The sequence below is a fragment of the Electrophorus electricus genome, chromosome 2 (genome assembly GCF_013358815.1).
Source record: "Electrophorus electricus isolate fEleEle1 chromosome 2, fEleEle1.pri, whole genome shotgun sequence".
Classification (NCBI taxonomy): Eukaryota; Metazoa; Chordata; class Actinopteri; order Gymnotiformes; family Gymnotidae; genus Electrophorus; species Electrophorus electricus.
In genome coordinates, this window is record NC_049536.1 from 7,129,949 (window position 1) to 7,146,171 (window position 16,223).

The 16,223-nt window shown below is 38.4% G+C and overlaps 2 protein-coding genes across 4 annotated transcripts in view; both read left to right on the forward strand.

The window, feature by feature from the left end:
- cadps2 (Ca++-dependent secretion activator 2) overlaps window positions 1-9,659 on the forward strand; it is a 75,939-nt gene extending 66,280 nt beyond the window's left edge. For all 3 annotated transcript variants that reach the window (XM_035523760.1, XM_035523759.1, XM_035523761.1), the window contains 3 exons: window positions 3,620-3,727; window positions 8,598-8,702; window positions 8,816-9,659. In XM_035523760.1, the coding sequence (XP_035379653.1) occupies window positions 3,620-3,727; window positions 8,598-8,702; window positions 8,816-8,986 (384 nt within the window). In that variant the 3' untranslated portion in view covers window positions 8,987-9,659. The remainder of the gene's footprint in view (window positions 1-3,619; window positions 3,728-8,597; window positions 8,703-8,815) is intronic.
- Window positions 9,660-12,933: 3,274 nt separating this feature from the next.
- fezf1 (FEZ family zinc finger 1) lies at window positions 12,934-15,228 on the forward strand. Its single transcript, XM_027018401.2, has 4 exons — window positions 12,934-13,716; window positions 13,797-13,931; window positions 14,462-14,594; window positions 14,734-15,228. The coding sequence occupies exons 1-4, from the start codon at window positions 12,934-12,936 to the stop codon at window positions 14,991-14,993; spliced, it is 1,311 nt and encodes a 436-aa protein (XP_026874202.1). The 3' UTR covers window positions 14,994-15,228.
- Window positions 15,229-16,223: the final 995 nt, after the last annotated feature.

Below are 16,223 nucleotides of genomic sequence, written 5' to 3' on the forward strand. Positions count from 1 at the left end.
CTGGTACCCTGCATCTCTAACCTCCATCATTAGCAAGTGTTTTGGGAGGCTGGTTAGAGAATTCATCTGCACCTGCCACCATGGATTCCTTAAAAGTTGCCTACAGACAGAACAGACCCACTGATGATGCCATAGCCCTAGCACTGCACAGTGCCCTTTCACATTTAGACAAAAGGAACACATACATGAAAATGCTGTTTGTGGATTACAGCTCAGCATTCAACACCATTGTCTCATCAAACCTTGACATGAGGCTACGTGCTCTAGGTCTGAACAGTTCTCAGTGTAGCTGGATCCTGAACTTCCTGGAATTCAAAGAGGATTCCAGGTGAGTAACTGCAGTGTATTGTAGTAAGTAGAGTTGTAGAGATATTCAAAATTGTAGTGAAGTATCCTGGGTCTCCAGAGAAACCAGATGTTTTGGATAGAGGTCCTTCATCAGCTCTGCAATCGCTTTGTGAAATTGACCATGTCAGTTCCATAGTACAAAAGATCAGATTGTTTCGAGTCTTGTCCTTTCCATTGAAGTACGTTAAGCCAACACTCTAGTGAATTTAATCTACTCAGAAGTTAATTTAAGTTAATAAAAATGCAGCCATTGTCCACCTATTATAAGTACAGCAGCACTTCGGGTTTTCGGCAAATAATTTTATATCAAATAGCATTGCGATGGTGGGAAATATGGCATCAGAATTAAGTGAATGTTTCAGATAGTTGTAAACAAAGAAAGACTTTCTCATGATTAAATCATGGCTAAACTGAAGATTTCTACAGGGGCAGGGACACTTCCAAAACTGGTTAATTTGTGTCCAAATGATCAAGCAGACTAAAAGTTATCAATCAGAAGACCAGTAAAGCTTTGTTTACTGAGAGATAGAACAGCAACTTCTGCACAAATACAGAATGTGCTGAATAAAGAGCAAGTGGTCAACAAAGCTACAGTCAAAAGAAGGATGGATAGTAATCGTCTCAAGTAGCAGTCTCTTAACCACTTCTCATGAAGGCAAACAAACCTTTGCATGGGCCTAAACATGCAAATATTTAATAATTAATGACTGGAGAAAGTCCTATTTACTGATGAATTCAAGTTTGAGATTTAAGGCAGTAGCAGAACAGTTTACATAAGGAGAAGAAAAGAAGAATCAATGATACTGCAGTGTATCAAACAAACATTTATGCATATGGTGGTGGGAATATTCAAGTCTGGTGTGTTTTGCCTACTCTGTAGTTGTGCACTTGCACTAAATCAACTACACCCCATATTAGAGGTACTATTCCATATTTCAGAGATATGCTATACCCTCTGGATTGGATCTTTGTTGAGAAGTATTCATACTGCAGCAGGATAATGGCCCAAAACACACCTCAGAGCTTTGCAACAAATATTTGAAGACACATAATGTAAACCCCATCAAGCATTTATGGGGCTACTTAAAGACAGAGAAATCTAAATATTCAGAAATATCACAGGATGCTCTTTGGAATATTCTGCACCATGCTGGGATAACATGGATCATCAAATTATGCAGACAGCATCTGGGGTCCATGCCAGCTCAAGTGTCATTTCAGCAAATGTCAAATAATAAATTCTAAAATGTGTGTTTTTCAAAGATACAACTTTTCACTCAAATTATGCTGAACATCTTATTTGTAATGAAAATTATGCAGAATTTGGGCAAAATGCAAGAATAGAAGCATTTTTTCCATTTTCCACTATTTTCATTAATCGTTAATAGAGACGTTTGGTCCCCAGTGTGTGGGTGGGTGGGTGGTTGTGTGTGTGTAAAATAAGAAAGCAGGGTATGTTGTTGTTGTTGTTGTTGTTGTTGTTGTTGTTGTTGTGTCCCACTGTTCAGTAAGCCCCACAGCCCGATCTACATGTGCTCTTGGCATCAGATCCTCGAGCCCTTCTTTCTGTTAAATTAGAATGTAACCTCCACCTTGTGCTTTTGTGTGCAGGGAACACAGCACCTTGTAAGCCCATTTCACAGCTCTGCTGGAAGGGAGAGAGGTCAGGAGAGCCAGGCTGGAGTCTAGCCTTTGGCACTGAACATTTCTGGGCCCTTGTCACGAAAGGTTAAGCTTTCCTGCTCCTTTGTAAAGGCTGCCATTCAAGGGTTGGGGTATTTTGGCAAGGCAAGCCCTGCTGGTAGCTCCTTTAAATACATTTCGTCGCACATTCACACCCTCGCAATCACATGCTTTGATTTAACACTAGCTCTCATATGCATTAGCATTCTACCTATATACCCCAAAAACTATTTACTCCAAACCTTCTTGCAGATTCTCAGACCTGCAATCCAAACACTTCACATATACTTCTTTCACTCTCTTTCTCACATATACAAACACACACACACACACACACACACACACACACACAGACACAGACTCCTGCTCTCACACGCATTTTATACACCTGCACCTGGGCAGTGAATGAGGCAGTGGCAGGAAGCCAGAGCAGCCGCTCTGTGTAATTACTGCCTGTTTGTCTCTCCTTCCCTTTCTGTCTGTTTCCCGTCCCCATCGCTTATCCCCTCAGCTTAACCAGTCATTAACCTGGCCTTAATCGCACTGTCCCACACCTCTCTAGTGATTCAGTCACACACACTCTTGGCGCCTTGCACCCCCGCATGGCCCTGCCTGCTCTCTCATTGTTCCAGGCTGTTGTGGCTAAAACATTGCTGCAGCTTCTCGTGTTGGGTTGTTTGTGATTCTGCAATAACGAACATGTGGGTTTGCCAGCGGGTTGTGTGTGTGTGGGGGGGGGGGGGTGTTAAGTGGGGAGGGGTTGATAAGTATGTGTGTGTGTGCGCACACCAGCACATTTAACTTGCGTCAGAGTTTACAGGTCACAAAGGACTTCAAAGAGCTCTAAAGTATGTGGAGCCATTCTTACCTATGTCAAATTTGATTACTGGCGGAGGTTTGCTGGTGCGCTCTCTGCAGCCTCAGTGTCCCAGACCTCTTATTGGAGCACGTTCTTAATGTCACATGAACATTCCAGCTGCCACGCCTCTGTGTTGTCAATCACCTGAGAAGTACAGGATGGCTCTTCGGTGTCTGCTTGTTCCTCCATTCTCTCCGGTGTCTGGTTTTCCCTCCATTCTCTACTGAAGGTCTGGGAGGGAATTTCCACTTCACCTTAGACAAGTGCAGTGTTCCTGAGTGTACCGAGGCAGCCAAGGAGGAGCAGCAGGAAGTGGACCAGGACTAAACAGCCCTGCTCTGCCCCAAGGCTGTCACCCCTTGAGAAATGGGTGTGAAAAGTGTCACAGCAATTACAATAGTCGTGGAGCATTTTTCTCTTCTTGTTCTCCCTGTGTGAACAGAAATGTGTTTTTGTTTTTTTGGGGGGTTTTTTGCCTAGGTAAACTGAGAAGATTACGTTGATTGTGGTTCTGGAGCATATCAATCTAATATTGTTTAAAACTGAGATACTTAAATATTTTTATGACAAGTTAGGTTTTTTTTACCTTCTTTTTCTATAAGACATGTCAAGATAAGATGACATTCTCTTCCCAGTATTTAGGTATGCAGTGATGCATACCTGAATGGTAATTTTATTAGTCACCTCAAAAATAACAAATTTTTTTGTGTGTCTCTCTCTCTCTCTCAGAAGCCTGGAATGGATCTAGCAGATACGTACATTACATTTGTGCGGCAAAACCAGGACATTCTCAGAGACTGCGTGAATGATGAGATGTACACAGAGAAAATCTTTGATGTAAGTGACTGCACAACCATACATAGCCTCAGCATTGTAGTTAAAGTGATGCTTTCTGTACTTGTTATTCACTTACACACTGCTTATTTTTGTGGAAATATATGTGTAATTATTATATCTATGGTGTTTGAAGTTTGCTACCTCAGTTGTAAGGCTATGTAATGGCTACTCAATGTTTGTTTGAGATATTCAGTTCAGTAATTCCCATTTGGCTTTGAATTACTGTGGTCTTACAGAGCATGCCAGTACATAAACACATCACTTAAGCTACTGCTTTCTACTTTACCTGTAAGAGTAACTGTACTTTCTTCCAACAGAGTCTTTTAGCTCTTGCACACCCTGAAAAGGAGTAAATGGTCTTTCTCCGTTGGAGTAATTTCAGTGTTCATTGTATGAATTGTTTTATTCTACGTGACATCAGAGGAGCAACAGAAAGTCCATAAAAACAAATTAATATCATAAAATTGTCTTTTGCACATTTATTTTCTTTTGGAATCTTGTAAGTTTATGTAGGATAAACTCAGTGTCTTATCCTAATTCTATTTAGTCTTCTCCTCTCTTTGTCTGTCCACAGCACTTTGTGTCTCTGTCTGATTCTCTCTTTCCCTTCTTCTCTCTCTCTCTCTCTCTCTCTCTCTCTCTCTCTCTCTCTCTCTCTCTCTCCATCTGGCCTCCTGCTCCTGGCCCCTTTCCCCTCTATTCTGTGTGGAAGAACACAGTGAGTGGGAGGTGTTAGGAGGTGTGGAAAGTTTTTGGTGGAAGAGGCAATGAGGCCTCTCTAAGAGCACTCATTACCCCATTGTGACCATTTCCAGTGTTTGAGCACTCACTCTGGGCTCTCATTGACCTGTTTATACCAAAGGGTGGGGAGGGTGTGTGTGTGTGTGTGTGTGTGTGTGTGTGTGTGTGTGTGTGTGTGTGTGTGTGTGTGTGTGTGTGTGTGTGTGTGTGTGTGTGTGTGTGTGTGTGTGTGTGTGTGTGTATGTATGTGTTTGCACATTAATTTTTATGTGAGTCTGTCTGAAACACTATTCTGTCTTAATATTGTATATATTTTGACCTTTCAGTAAAATACATATTATTCTGGAACAATAGGAAGACAAACACTTGTTTATATATTGACAACTGAACAAAAAAGACAAAATGTAGAAACACATACGCGTGCACGCATGCACACACACACACAGCACCCAGTCTCAGCACGCCTAGATTGTGTTTGAAAACTTTGTGTGCAGGGCCAGATTGGAGAGATGCTGTGTTTGGGGCTCTTCTCTTTATTTGGTAGACCTGCGCTGGGGTCGGAGAGCGGCAGTGAGGAGACAGGCAGGCAGCGCGCTTAATGTGCCTTGCACACCCTCCCTACACTCCCTAATGCGTCCCTCACACACCCAGTCATGCACACGGAGAGAGAGCTGAGGCTGAGGTCTCACTGTGTCACCACAGACGCTTCCTCATCAAACGGGATGTGAGCCACAGAGTGCTTGTGAATTGGTCCGCATGCTTGTATTCTTATTTGTTTGTGTTTTCTTTTTTTTTCCTTGTATGGATGGATTGATATTCAATACAAGGTTCTGCCTTCGACTAAATCAGCGAGTCTGAGTGAGAGGAAATATATGGATATCAGAGCCATTGTGTTGATCTACAACGAGATACCTGTGAAAACGAGACTGTGCATGCCCTTGTGGGCAGCAGCAAATCAGATGATTAAGAGTGTGATGAGGTCTGTGTGGCAAGACAGCACAGCCCCCAGCCTGGTCACAGGTGCTATAGATACCCTTCACTGCCTCCTTAATGATGAAGACAAGAGGACACTTAAGTGGGTGATTACAGCTACACAGGAAGGAAATGTTCTGTAATGTGTTCGTGTCTGAATGAAAGTAATATGGAAAAATGCAGCTTGTTACCCCTAACCTGCAGAAATTAGAGGCTCCTCACCTTGCTGTCTCCTGGCTAAATGTTTCAATTAAGGAGAATCTCTGCTATCTATTTTGTCTGCATTCAATTAAGTCTAGGAGGCAGAATTTCTGATTACTTCAGAAATGAGGGCTAGCAGTGTTCAGAATCATTTATGCTTTAGTGGCTGCTGGGGAGCTCAAAGGAAATGTATTTAAGGGAAGGATAAACCTAAATAATTGTCTCATTACATTTTCACAAGCAGAAACATCACTGTTTGTGTGACTATGAAACAGCAAAAAGAGAAAATCAGTTTTTATGCCATATGTAGTAGAAAGCCCCAGTTAGGAATAGCCAAAAAGAGAGAAACATGGATACCACTATTACTGTGTTTTTTAGTGAGTTTAGCCATTTGTGTTGGTGTGTGGTATTGGGATTTAACACATTGAATTCTGGTAGTGGTGGCAGTGGCAGTTCACAAACTGACCTGCTTTCTGGGCCTGGGAGTGTTTTATCCTACACTGGTTATACCAAATTTTCAGATGTTTTCCTTTTCAGACAGAGTACTTATAAAATCCACAAAGGCTATGAATTACGAAAAAGACAATGAATGGCATAAATATTAAAAAAAATTATTAGAGTGAAAAATCTTTTGTATTTTAATATAATGTGAGTAATCACTACAGATAGATTAACCTAAAGCCAGTATCAGAAGGTTTTATGTGTACATTAGTTTGCCACAAGATTCACTTTGACTAAAACTCAGTACAGTCCCACTGGATCAGACTGTAGAGCCTATCATACAGTGATGTTCTTCTGCTGTTTGTTTAGAGATGTCATGACCTATAGACACATGCAGCCAACTAGCAGCTTTGTGAAAACATTTCATCTTACCAAATGTTCACTGGAGAGATAGCTCTTTAATCTAAATAGCTCTGTAATCATTGAGTACCTATAAATGTAATTATTTTATTACACATAGTGAAAATCCAGTGCAGTGACCTTGTTATACAGGGCATGTGTAGGTGCTGGCATTTTAAGATCTTCATTATTCTCCTGAGAATGCACCTATTAAAACACACAAATAAATCCCAGCATAATTGCTTGTTCTCACTTAGGACAGCAGGGTCTTTCTGGCCCTTGACACCTTGCATCACACTGACCAGTCAGGGCTCTACATGTCAAAGGTTTAGCAGTACTCTGTGAAGGCCCAAAGACGTCTGCGGTAAGCAGTATGAATGAATACAGGGACAGGCTTCATAAGCTTCAGAGGAGGCACACGTAGCCTTCCAGATCATTATCATGCAGGTACTCATTATGACTAAATAGGTAAAAAACAAAAATACTTCCCTTTTATTAAGGATCATAATATTAATGGATGGATTGTTTACAATCTAATTAATTAATGGATTGTTTACGAAATAATTGTTCATATGAAACGCATTATATTCATCCTATGAAAAAATTTGGATACGTGTTATTATTATCTTGTTCTAATCTCAAATGTTTACTCGTAAGCGCACCCTAATAAAATCATCACTGTGATGAAGGATTAATTCTTAAATTTAATTTCAGGTTTCAGATTTGTCCCATGGGGAAAACATGGCACTGTACATTGCTCACAGCAAAAAGCTCAGTTGCAGGCTCCAGATCAGTGGACAAAACTAAGCAACAAAATACCCCAAATTAACAAGTTTCTATATGCAACACACTATTGTCGTCCGTGTTCAGAATAAGACAAATTTGCAAAAGAAAATGTGCATCAGGGTCTGCAAATGATTGGAACAAGAATTGAGAGGCTGAAGTATCTGATGCATCACAAGTGCTATTGTGTGTGTGTTTGGGGGGGTGGGGGGGCAGAAACATTTTGTCTGTGGTTACTGCATAAAAAGTCGAACTGTCGGTGGAAAATAACCCCTCTTACAACCCTTCATGTTTCGTCTCAAGATGCAATAGCATTTTCCTGCTAGCATCAGAGAACGGTCTATGGTTATGGTGTCTCTGATGATCCTCCTGGCCTTGTTCCTGCAGTGCCTGGTTTAAGTCTCCTGTAACTGTGGGAGAGCTCCTCCTGTGGTATGTTCAGTAGACCGCACAATCCTTTGCAAGGCCTTACGGTCATGCCTAGTGCTGTTTCCAAACCAGGCAATGATGTTTCCTGTCAGCATGCTCTCTGTAGTGCAATGATAAAAGATTGTGAGGATTTGGGGGTTGGTTCATATTTCATCAATCTGCGGAAAATGTTTTGCCTTACTGGTTTCCCCATGTGATGTGAGCTTGTCAAATCCATTGAAGTATTAACACCTAGATATTTTAAATCGCTTACTTTCTCTAGCAGCATTCCTTTGATAGTGAGGAGTTTGTAGCTCCTATTCTGCTTGTCTACAAAGTCCACCACAAGTTCTTTTGTTTTGCTAATTTTTTAGTAGCAGGTTTTTGTCCTGGCATCACTGTGCTAGGCCTTCTGCTTCCTCCAGGTAACTTCCTCCAGCAAATTGGACTATAGTGTTGGGTCCTGTATGTGGGAATATAGTCGTGTATGTAAAAAGAGTTGCTCAGGAGTAGGATTTGGAACACATCCTTGTGTCACACCAGTGTAGTCGCCCTATCCAGTATGGACTTCAGTATGCAATTTAACATGTCTTCATAATACAACATTGTCAACAATACATTGTTTTTGTTTTTCACTTTGATTTTTTAAAATCTTCTTTTGATCTTCATTTGGAATCTTCTTAACTGCTTTTGTATTTCAAAAAAGTTTAGCATTTAATAAGACATTGTTAAAATTAGTTAATAAATAAATAATTAAACTGTATTCATAAATCTACTGTTATTCTTATCTTATATAATTTTGATATAAAAGAATAGATATTTGTCAGTTGTTTTTGTTTTGTTTTATGTTTTTTTTTTGTTTTTTTTTTCCTCTTCTCTGAGGTAAAAGTGTTATTTTTGTATTTCTTCTTTCTTATATTCACAGCAATGGTACAATACTTCCATGAAGGCAGTGTGTGTTTGGCTCACTGACAGACTGGACCTGCAGCTCCATGTGTATCAACTAAAAACCCTCATCAAGATAGTAAAGGTGACACCAATGCAATCCTTTTTTGTTTGTTTGTTTGTTTTTGTCACAAAACCCCTATCATAAACAGCTCTGACAGCACTGACTGCTATTTCTAAATGTTTGTCATTTTGCAGAAGTCCTATCGAGACTTCAGGCTACAAGGTGTCCTAGACAGTACATTAAACAACAAAAACTATGAAACTATTTACAACCGGCTCACCATCGAGGAGGCCACAGCAGCTGTGTCAGCAGGAGATGGACTTCAGGGTATCAGCATGAGAGACAGTGATGAAGAGGAGGGTTAATTTCAGTTTATAATCAGAAAGACAACATCGGGTGCCCATGGTCAAATTTATCTGGACTCTGGATTGTATTAACTGTTTAAATAAATTGCTTTATCAGGACAAGATATAGACCTGATTTGACTTAAAGCTCCAGCCCTCCTACATAAAATCTAGATATAGGTATCACCACAGTATGTTTGTACAGTATAGTTCAATGACCACCTGCAGGCAATTCAGATCACTGTAATTTTGTTGTACTTCATTTGTCCAGTGATATGGTGAATTAACCTCCAACAAAACTGTTTTTAACTATGAATGTTTGAGATGATGAGGGCATAAACCTTAAAAAGGACACCAACCAAATGAAAATAGACCATATGTAAAAAAAATTCTTATGCACCCTCTGGAATGTGGCTGTATTTTTGGCAGGCCTACATGAAGGCTAAAAGTCTGAAACAAAGATTAGATGCTAGTTGTGCTAGTTTGTTTAATAATGTAAGTGGTGACATTCCACTTGATGGCTATGGATTTAAATTCTATCATTGAAGTAAAAATAAGTTATGTGCATTGTGTATATTATTGTATGTTGTTATCTAGCTATGTTCTACTACAAATAAGTGACTGAATTTTGAGAATATATGTAGGTTATATTTTGTATTGTCTTTGTGCACCTGAGTTTGCAGAGGTGTCTTTAATGTGTTATAATTAAAAGTTCTTTAATGTTAATATCTGTAGTTACTTATTTATTAGGTTCTGCAATGCAAGTAAATGCATGTATTGGTAAATTCTTGTGCACTAACCAATGAAGAGCACCATAATATTACTCCATGAAATTATGCAAATAGAAACCGTTATTTTAAAATAAATTCTTAATAAATGTTAAATATCAAGGAACAAAAGAAACACTATTAAGTGACTAACACTTTATTATAGCAATATGCTACAATAAGATGATCACAATAGTATTTTAAATAATAGACCATCTGGTAATGTAACCGGTTCCAATTCGACGAAAGTAAGAAAGAGACAATGGCTTGAGACTTTGGATGAGGATAATTAACGGTTTTTAAAACATGTATGTAATGATGTAACGCAACATGGTGTTATAGGTTTGTTTTTTCTCACGTGCTAAGTTGTTTACAAGAGTGTAAGGCATTATTATGCGTATTTTCCAAATGTGGTCATGAAATGCAGTTGGTAGCATATAGTTTCGTTTTTTTTTTTCTCACATTGTCAACCTGAAATGAACAAGTTAGCCTACAGAGTCAATTTACCACTCAGAGAAAATCAAGAGTTTTAACAGAACACTTTTGCTGAACGGAGATTACTTTTCAAAGACTCGAGAAATGAGCATCATCCGCCCTCCGCCTACCGTCCATCTGTCCATTAAGATGAAGCTTCGTGTCAGTTGTCCTTTGCAATAAGAATGTTGGCTTATCAACATGGGCCAAATTATCAGCTTCATAGCCTGTGAGATGACAATAAAATGATCTTGAGCTATTAGTGGAATTCATGAGGATATATAGTGATAATAATTCTGCTTATGTTAGAATGCGACTCATGCTCACGAGGACACTCCACGCTCCTCAGCCTATTCCTATCTTCATTTGAATGAAAACTGAACACGTTTAAACACTGCAGTCAAACTGGCTGTAATACATTTGCATACTACAGACCTAATGGAATAAACTGGCGTAGTAATATTTGCGCAGGCTACACATTTATAAGGTGGCAGTTGTTCCTGTTACGGCTGTTGTTTACTGATCTCAATATTTTTAATACAGTGGGTACAAGTTTGACCTGCATTAAATTATTAGCGATAAATAATATCAGGCTACTTAGTCTGCCAAGTAATATATTGTCCAAAATAATCAACATTAAATAAACTCAAAGGACAATTTTTAAATCACATATAGAGACATTTTTTGTTTCACACGTCAACGTTTGACTCAGTTTAGCTTGCACAACCAAGAGAAACTGGATGTCCGTAGACGCCAAATGAAGTAATTTTCTGTTTGAATAGTCACTGAACCTCGACATAAGCTTGTGACTATCCAGATGACAGAGCAGATGACAGTATGTAAGGCTTTAGGGCCTAACGGAGTGCCACAAAAACATCTTAAAATATTACACTATTTTTTAACACTTTAATATCTTGACCCACAGGAATGCTGCACGAAAAATTGTCATAACATTTTATTTTCCATATTGCAGGAGTATCAAATTAAACATTGCTGAAAAATTATAAAGTCATCCACTCTTGTATAGCCTGTACGCTATATCAGCTGTTATCGTTAAAAGAGTTTTAAAGAGATTTTCTTAATTCTGACACGAAGCGCACCGTGCGACAAGAGTGGAGTGACTGCTAATCAACTGAAAAATCTTTAAATTATAGGCTATCTGATACCCATCTGCCACGACTTTAACCGCCTCATTAGGGTTAAAATTGGTGAAGCTGTAAAATTGCGCCCTTTAAAATGTAAACACCATTCTAACGTAACAGACATATATATGGTTTAATTATTTAAAAAATAAAATCCATACATATATTTATGTGTTCTCACAAATTGAATCACTTATATGAGAAAAATGAACGTTTTATCCTGGGAGGGGATGTAACCTATCAGAACATTAAAGTTTTTTAAAGAAACCAACGCATAATATCAGTGTTATTCTGTATGTTTCATTTCTACATTTTCTCGTGGGAAAACACTTTCTCCTCTCCCTTCTCTGTATCGCTCTTTCTCTCTCTCCCTTCTCTCTATCGCTCTTTCTCTCTCTCGCTTCTCTCTATCGCTCTTTCTCGCTCTCCCTTCTCTCTATCGCTCTTTTTCTCTCCAATGGCATTATTTTCAGTCCACTAGTGTTTCTCACTGGTATGGCACTGAATGCACGCATGTGTGTTAGGTATTTGAAATGAAAATTAATTTATCTTAAACAACCTGTATTGTTTTATTTTATTTTTCATAAAATCCCATATGTTGGCCAATCAAATGTGGTTACATTCCATTCTAGTACTACCGACATAACATACTCTCTCAAATATGATTCTAATTTAATAGAAATAATACATGCTTGCAATTTTTTTCTGCCAAGAAATGTGTAGATTATGCGCCTATGTAATTGTAGGCTTGTAATAATTTAAAATGAGATCATTCAGTTTATAGATAAATCTATAAATAGTCATTAAAATAATTCTAGAAAACATATTTGTTGGTATTTCCCTTTTAGGTATTCACATTGATTAATACAGGAAATTGTTGTTAATAATTAACATTGCTTTTCTTTAATTTTTTTCTTTAATATGCTGTTGACATAGCCAATACTGCATTCAAGTGTAGTGATGTTTTTTTTAATTGACTTCGTTGTTGTTGTTTGATGTTGTTGATTTTTTTTAGTTTAGTTTAGTTTTGCTTTGTTGTTGGTTTTTGTTGTTGTTGTTGTTGTTGTTTTGTTTTTGTTTTGTTTTGTATGTCAAACGATGACAAACATCAGACGTGAGCTGACCCAACGGGAGCCTGTCATCTTGAGCGATTTAAAATGATGTCACAGCAAGCCGCAAGGGGACCTGAGATTTCTCAAACGCTTTACACTTGAACAAGAAGCTTTCTAATAAAGAGCTTCTTAGAGTTAGTCACCCACAGCAGTGGACGACAAGTTCAAGGGGAAAAAACAGGTGTGGTGATTGATATAAGTAAATCGAACAGTTATCTCTACTTTCCGTTGCTTATAACGTCTGCGATTGGTGAGCTTAAAGTTGTGCTATTGGCAAACACGCCCTACTGAGCAGTGCGGGATAGACTTAAGTGCTGATTGTTTGAAGCCAACGGGAAGCGGATCTGTAAGGGGGCTTGAGTCGACTGCGCTGCGCTTGATGATGTCGTTTCTTTCGGGTCAGTGAGAGGAATCAAACTTATCTACAAAAGTAGCACCGACACCCAGCACATAACAGGTGTTACCTTCAAGTCATGGACAGTGCGCTGTACCACTCAGCAGGAATATTCGGCACCCCTTCGGCATCGGGAAGCCTAACTGCGGGAGAAAGCATGATCGCCAGCACCAAACCGCTTGCTTTTTCGATCGAAAGGATTATGGCCAGGACACCCGAACCAAAGTCGATACCTTTTCCAAACTTGTTCCACGCTCCCGTGGGGAAAGCAGACCCCAAGCAGGCGCTCCGCGTCAGTCCTCCGCTGCACTGCGTGATCCCGCTCATGCCACTGTCGTATGAGCCAGGTCACAAACTTCATATGAGTGGTGGAACAGAAGCGAATCACTCTGAGGCTTTTTCATGCAACGCCAGCAAACTGGTGAGTATCGGCGCGAATTATAAAAATGAGCATCAAGACACGGCTCCGACAATCGGACAATACAAACTCTTTCGTCCGCGCGTGGTAAATCAATCCTCTTTCCATGCCATGGGCGCGGTATGTTACCTGAACTGTGGGGAGAGTGCTTGCCCACCTCCACCGGGCTTGGTCAATCTTCATCCCATGGCCTCGTACTTCCTAAACACTCCTCTCCAATCGCGCCAAAAAACTTTCTTGTCGGAAAAAAGTAAACCTGGCCACGCTATGGACAGTTACTCGTCCGGGTTGTCATTTAAGGAGCTTTCTCAAACCCAACTGCATCATTACATGAAGGAAAGTGCCCAGATCTTATCTGAGAAACTCTTTAAGAGTTCGTCTAAGTTAAACAGTGGGTCTTCGCAAGCCAAACCAAAAGTATTCACTTGTGAAGTGTGCGGCAAGGTAAGAAAATGATTTGTAATATAATCACAATAAGTGACCATGACCATCATGTTGTCATAATATATGGTTTCACTTTCTAGGTGTTCAATGCACACTATAACCTAACACGCCACATGCCGGTACACACAGGAGCTAGACCTTTCGTGTGCAAAGTATGTGGCAAAGGATTTCGGCAAGCAAGCACGCTATGTCGCCATAAAATTATTCATACTCAGGTACAACTACAGACAATTATGTATTTTATTCCTGTTGCTAGAATGTACTTAAAACAGTACAATAAAGATGCAAACTTCAGCATAATAATAATAATAATAATAATAATAATAGTGTTTGATATATAAATATATGGCGTTGTGTGTTATTATTATATATTACTATTGATGTAATTTTATAACCACAATAATAATTTTGTTGTTGTTTCATAACTAGTTTTAATTTTGCTTTAATAGGAAATCAGTAAAATATACTTTATATACTAAATAACGTTTGTATATATTTTATGTGCGGTTATTTTGAAAACATATTTACCGTGTTGTCGTGTAAAAGGATTTCTTGCCAGAAATTAGTACACGTTATTATTCTGTGATACCCAACTCCAGCTTTAATTAGCCACCTACCTTTGTTTGGACACTTTATAACCAAAGTCCTAGGTGTTAACACATTTCAGTTTTTTTTAATGATGTGTTGGTTGCACGTTTATTAAGAACTGTTGCTATTACTCAATTTTCACTGTGTTTGCCTGCAGGAAAAACCACATAAATGCAACCAATGTGGAAAAGCTTTCAATCGAAGCTCAACTCTCAACACCCATGCGCGAATTCATGCAGGTTACAAACCCTTTGTATGTGAATTCTGTGGCAAGGGATTTCACCAAAAAGGTATTTTCAATGCAATGGCAAATTTTGTTCCCTTGGTGTCTTAAGGTTTTTTTTGATGGAAAAATATGAAATTATATATTTTTTAAATAATTCTGGCGTATCAACGAAAAAACGACTTACGCGCATTATTTTCCCTTAGGTAACTACAAAAACCATAAATTGACACACAGCGGCGAAAAACAATTTAAGTGCAATATCTGCAACAAAGCCTTCCACCAAGTGTACAACTTGACGTTTCACATGCATACGCACAATGACAAGAAACCTTTCACTTGTCCGACTTGCGGGAAAGGTTTCTGCAGGAATTTTGATCTTAAGAAGCACATAAGGAAACTGCACGACATATCACCAGGACCCCATTCACCGCCAACACCTAATGACAACACAGAGATCCAATAAAATCTCGATGCTATAACGCTGGTAAAAATCGGTGTCCTATCAAAAAATCTCTCTTCCTGATAATGGACATATTTTATCCCGCATGCAATCCAGGCCTATCTGGCAACGACCGAACGTTTCTCTCACCACGTTTTCTGAAACCTTTTTTGATCTGTAAAAATTATGGCATTCTGTTCACTCTCAGGGTATTTACGTTGTATCATGTTGTACCTTTTATTATAGACTTTAATTTATTTGAAATTACAATGCTGTCATTAACTTAAAGAGAGTGAGATCATTATACGGATAATTTAATCGTTGTGAATATACATTTCTTCTTTTTGTACAATATCTATTTATAGATGCCATGCTGTTTGCCATTTTATGTTTGTTAAATCAGTGTGAATTATGCAAGGGGTTGTTGTGTATAATTACTATTGACATCAGATTTCTCATTACAGATTATAAATCATTATAATAAGGGAAACTACAATAAAAATTAAATGCAGTTTATGTTATAGCGTTTCCAAATAAATGTTTGGAATTCATGCAGTTTTACGCTTGTGCTACCATTTAAAATCGTTTTGGCCCCTTAGTAATTGAAAAATAATGGGAATTAAGCCTAATGACAAAATGACCGATTATTAGAAAATAACCATGAAAATTGTGTACAAGATGATGAGCGGTGCAGACAACGAAGTCATAAGACTTTCAGTTCAACGAATATTTTTCCTTTGTAAATTAAGTATCGACAAAATTTGTAATATTTCAGAATAAAGGCCTGTGCAGAATCAAGACTGCCCCAGAAAAGTGCATTAAGATCTACGCAATGGAAATAAATTATTACTTTTACTGTGTTACTGTTTCAGCATACCTAGTTCAAAATCAGTAAATCAGTAACATAATAATTATGATGTTTTTATAGTGACTTTCTTTATCTCGTATATGGTTATTGCTTGATTAGTTTATTATGAAATAATGCAGAAATACACCCCCTAGTGGAGAATAACTCACTATCTTTAAACACAGATTGTAAATGAAGAAAGCACCCATCCTCTTCACCAGACGGTTTCCGACATTCATACATTTTCAGTACCACTACACTGAACGATGCGATGACGTGTGTATTTTTAAATTAGCAACTTTTTAGAGATCTTTTTAGATATATAACTTTATTTTTTATTTATCATATATTATGTAAATAATGTATTTAATGAATTACACTAGATTTAATTATAGGGTTATTTCCTG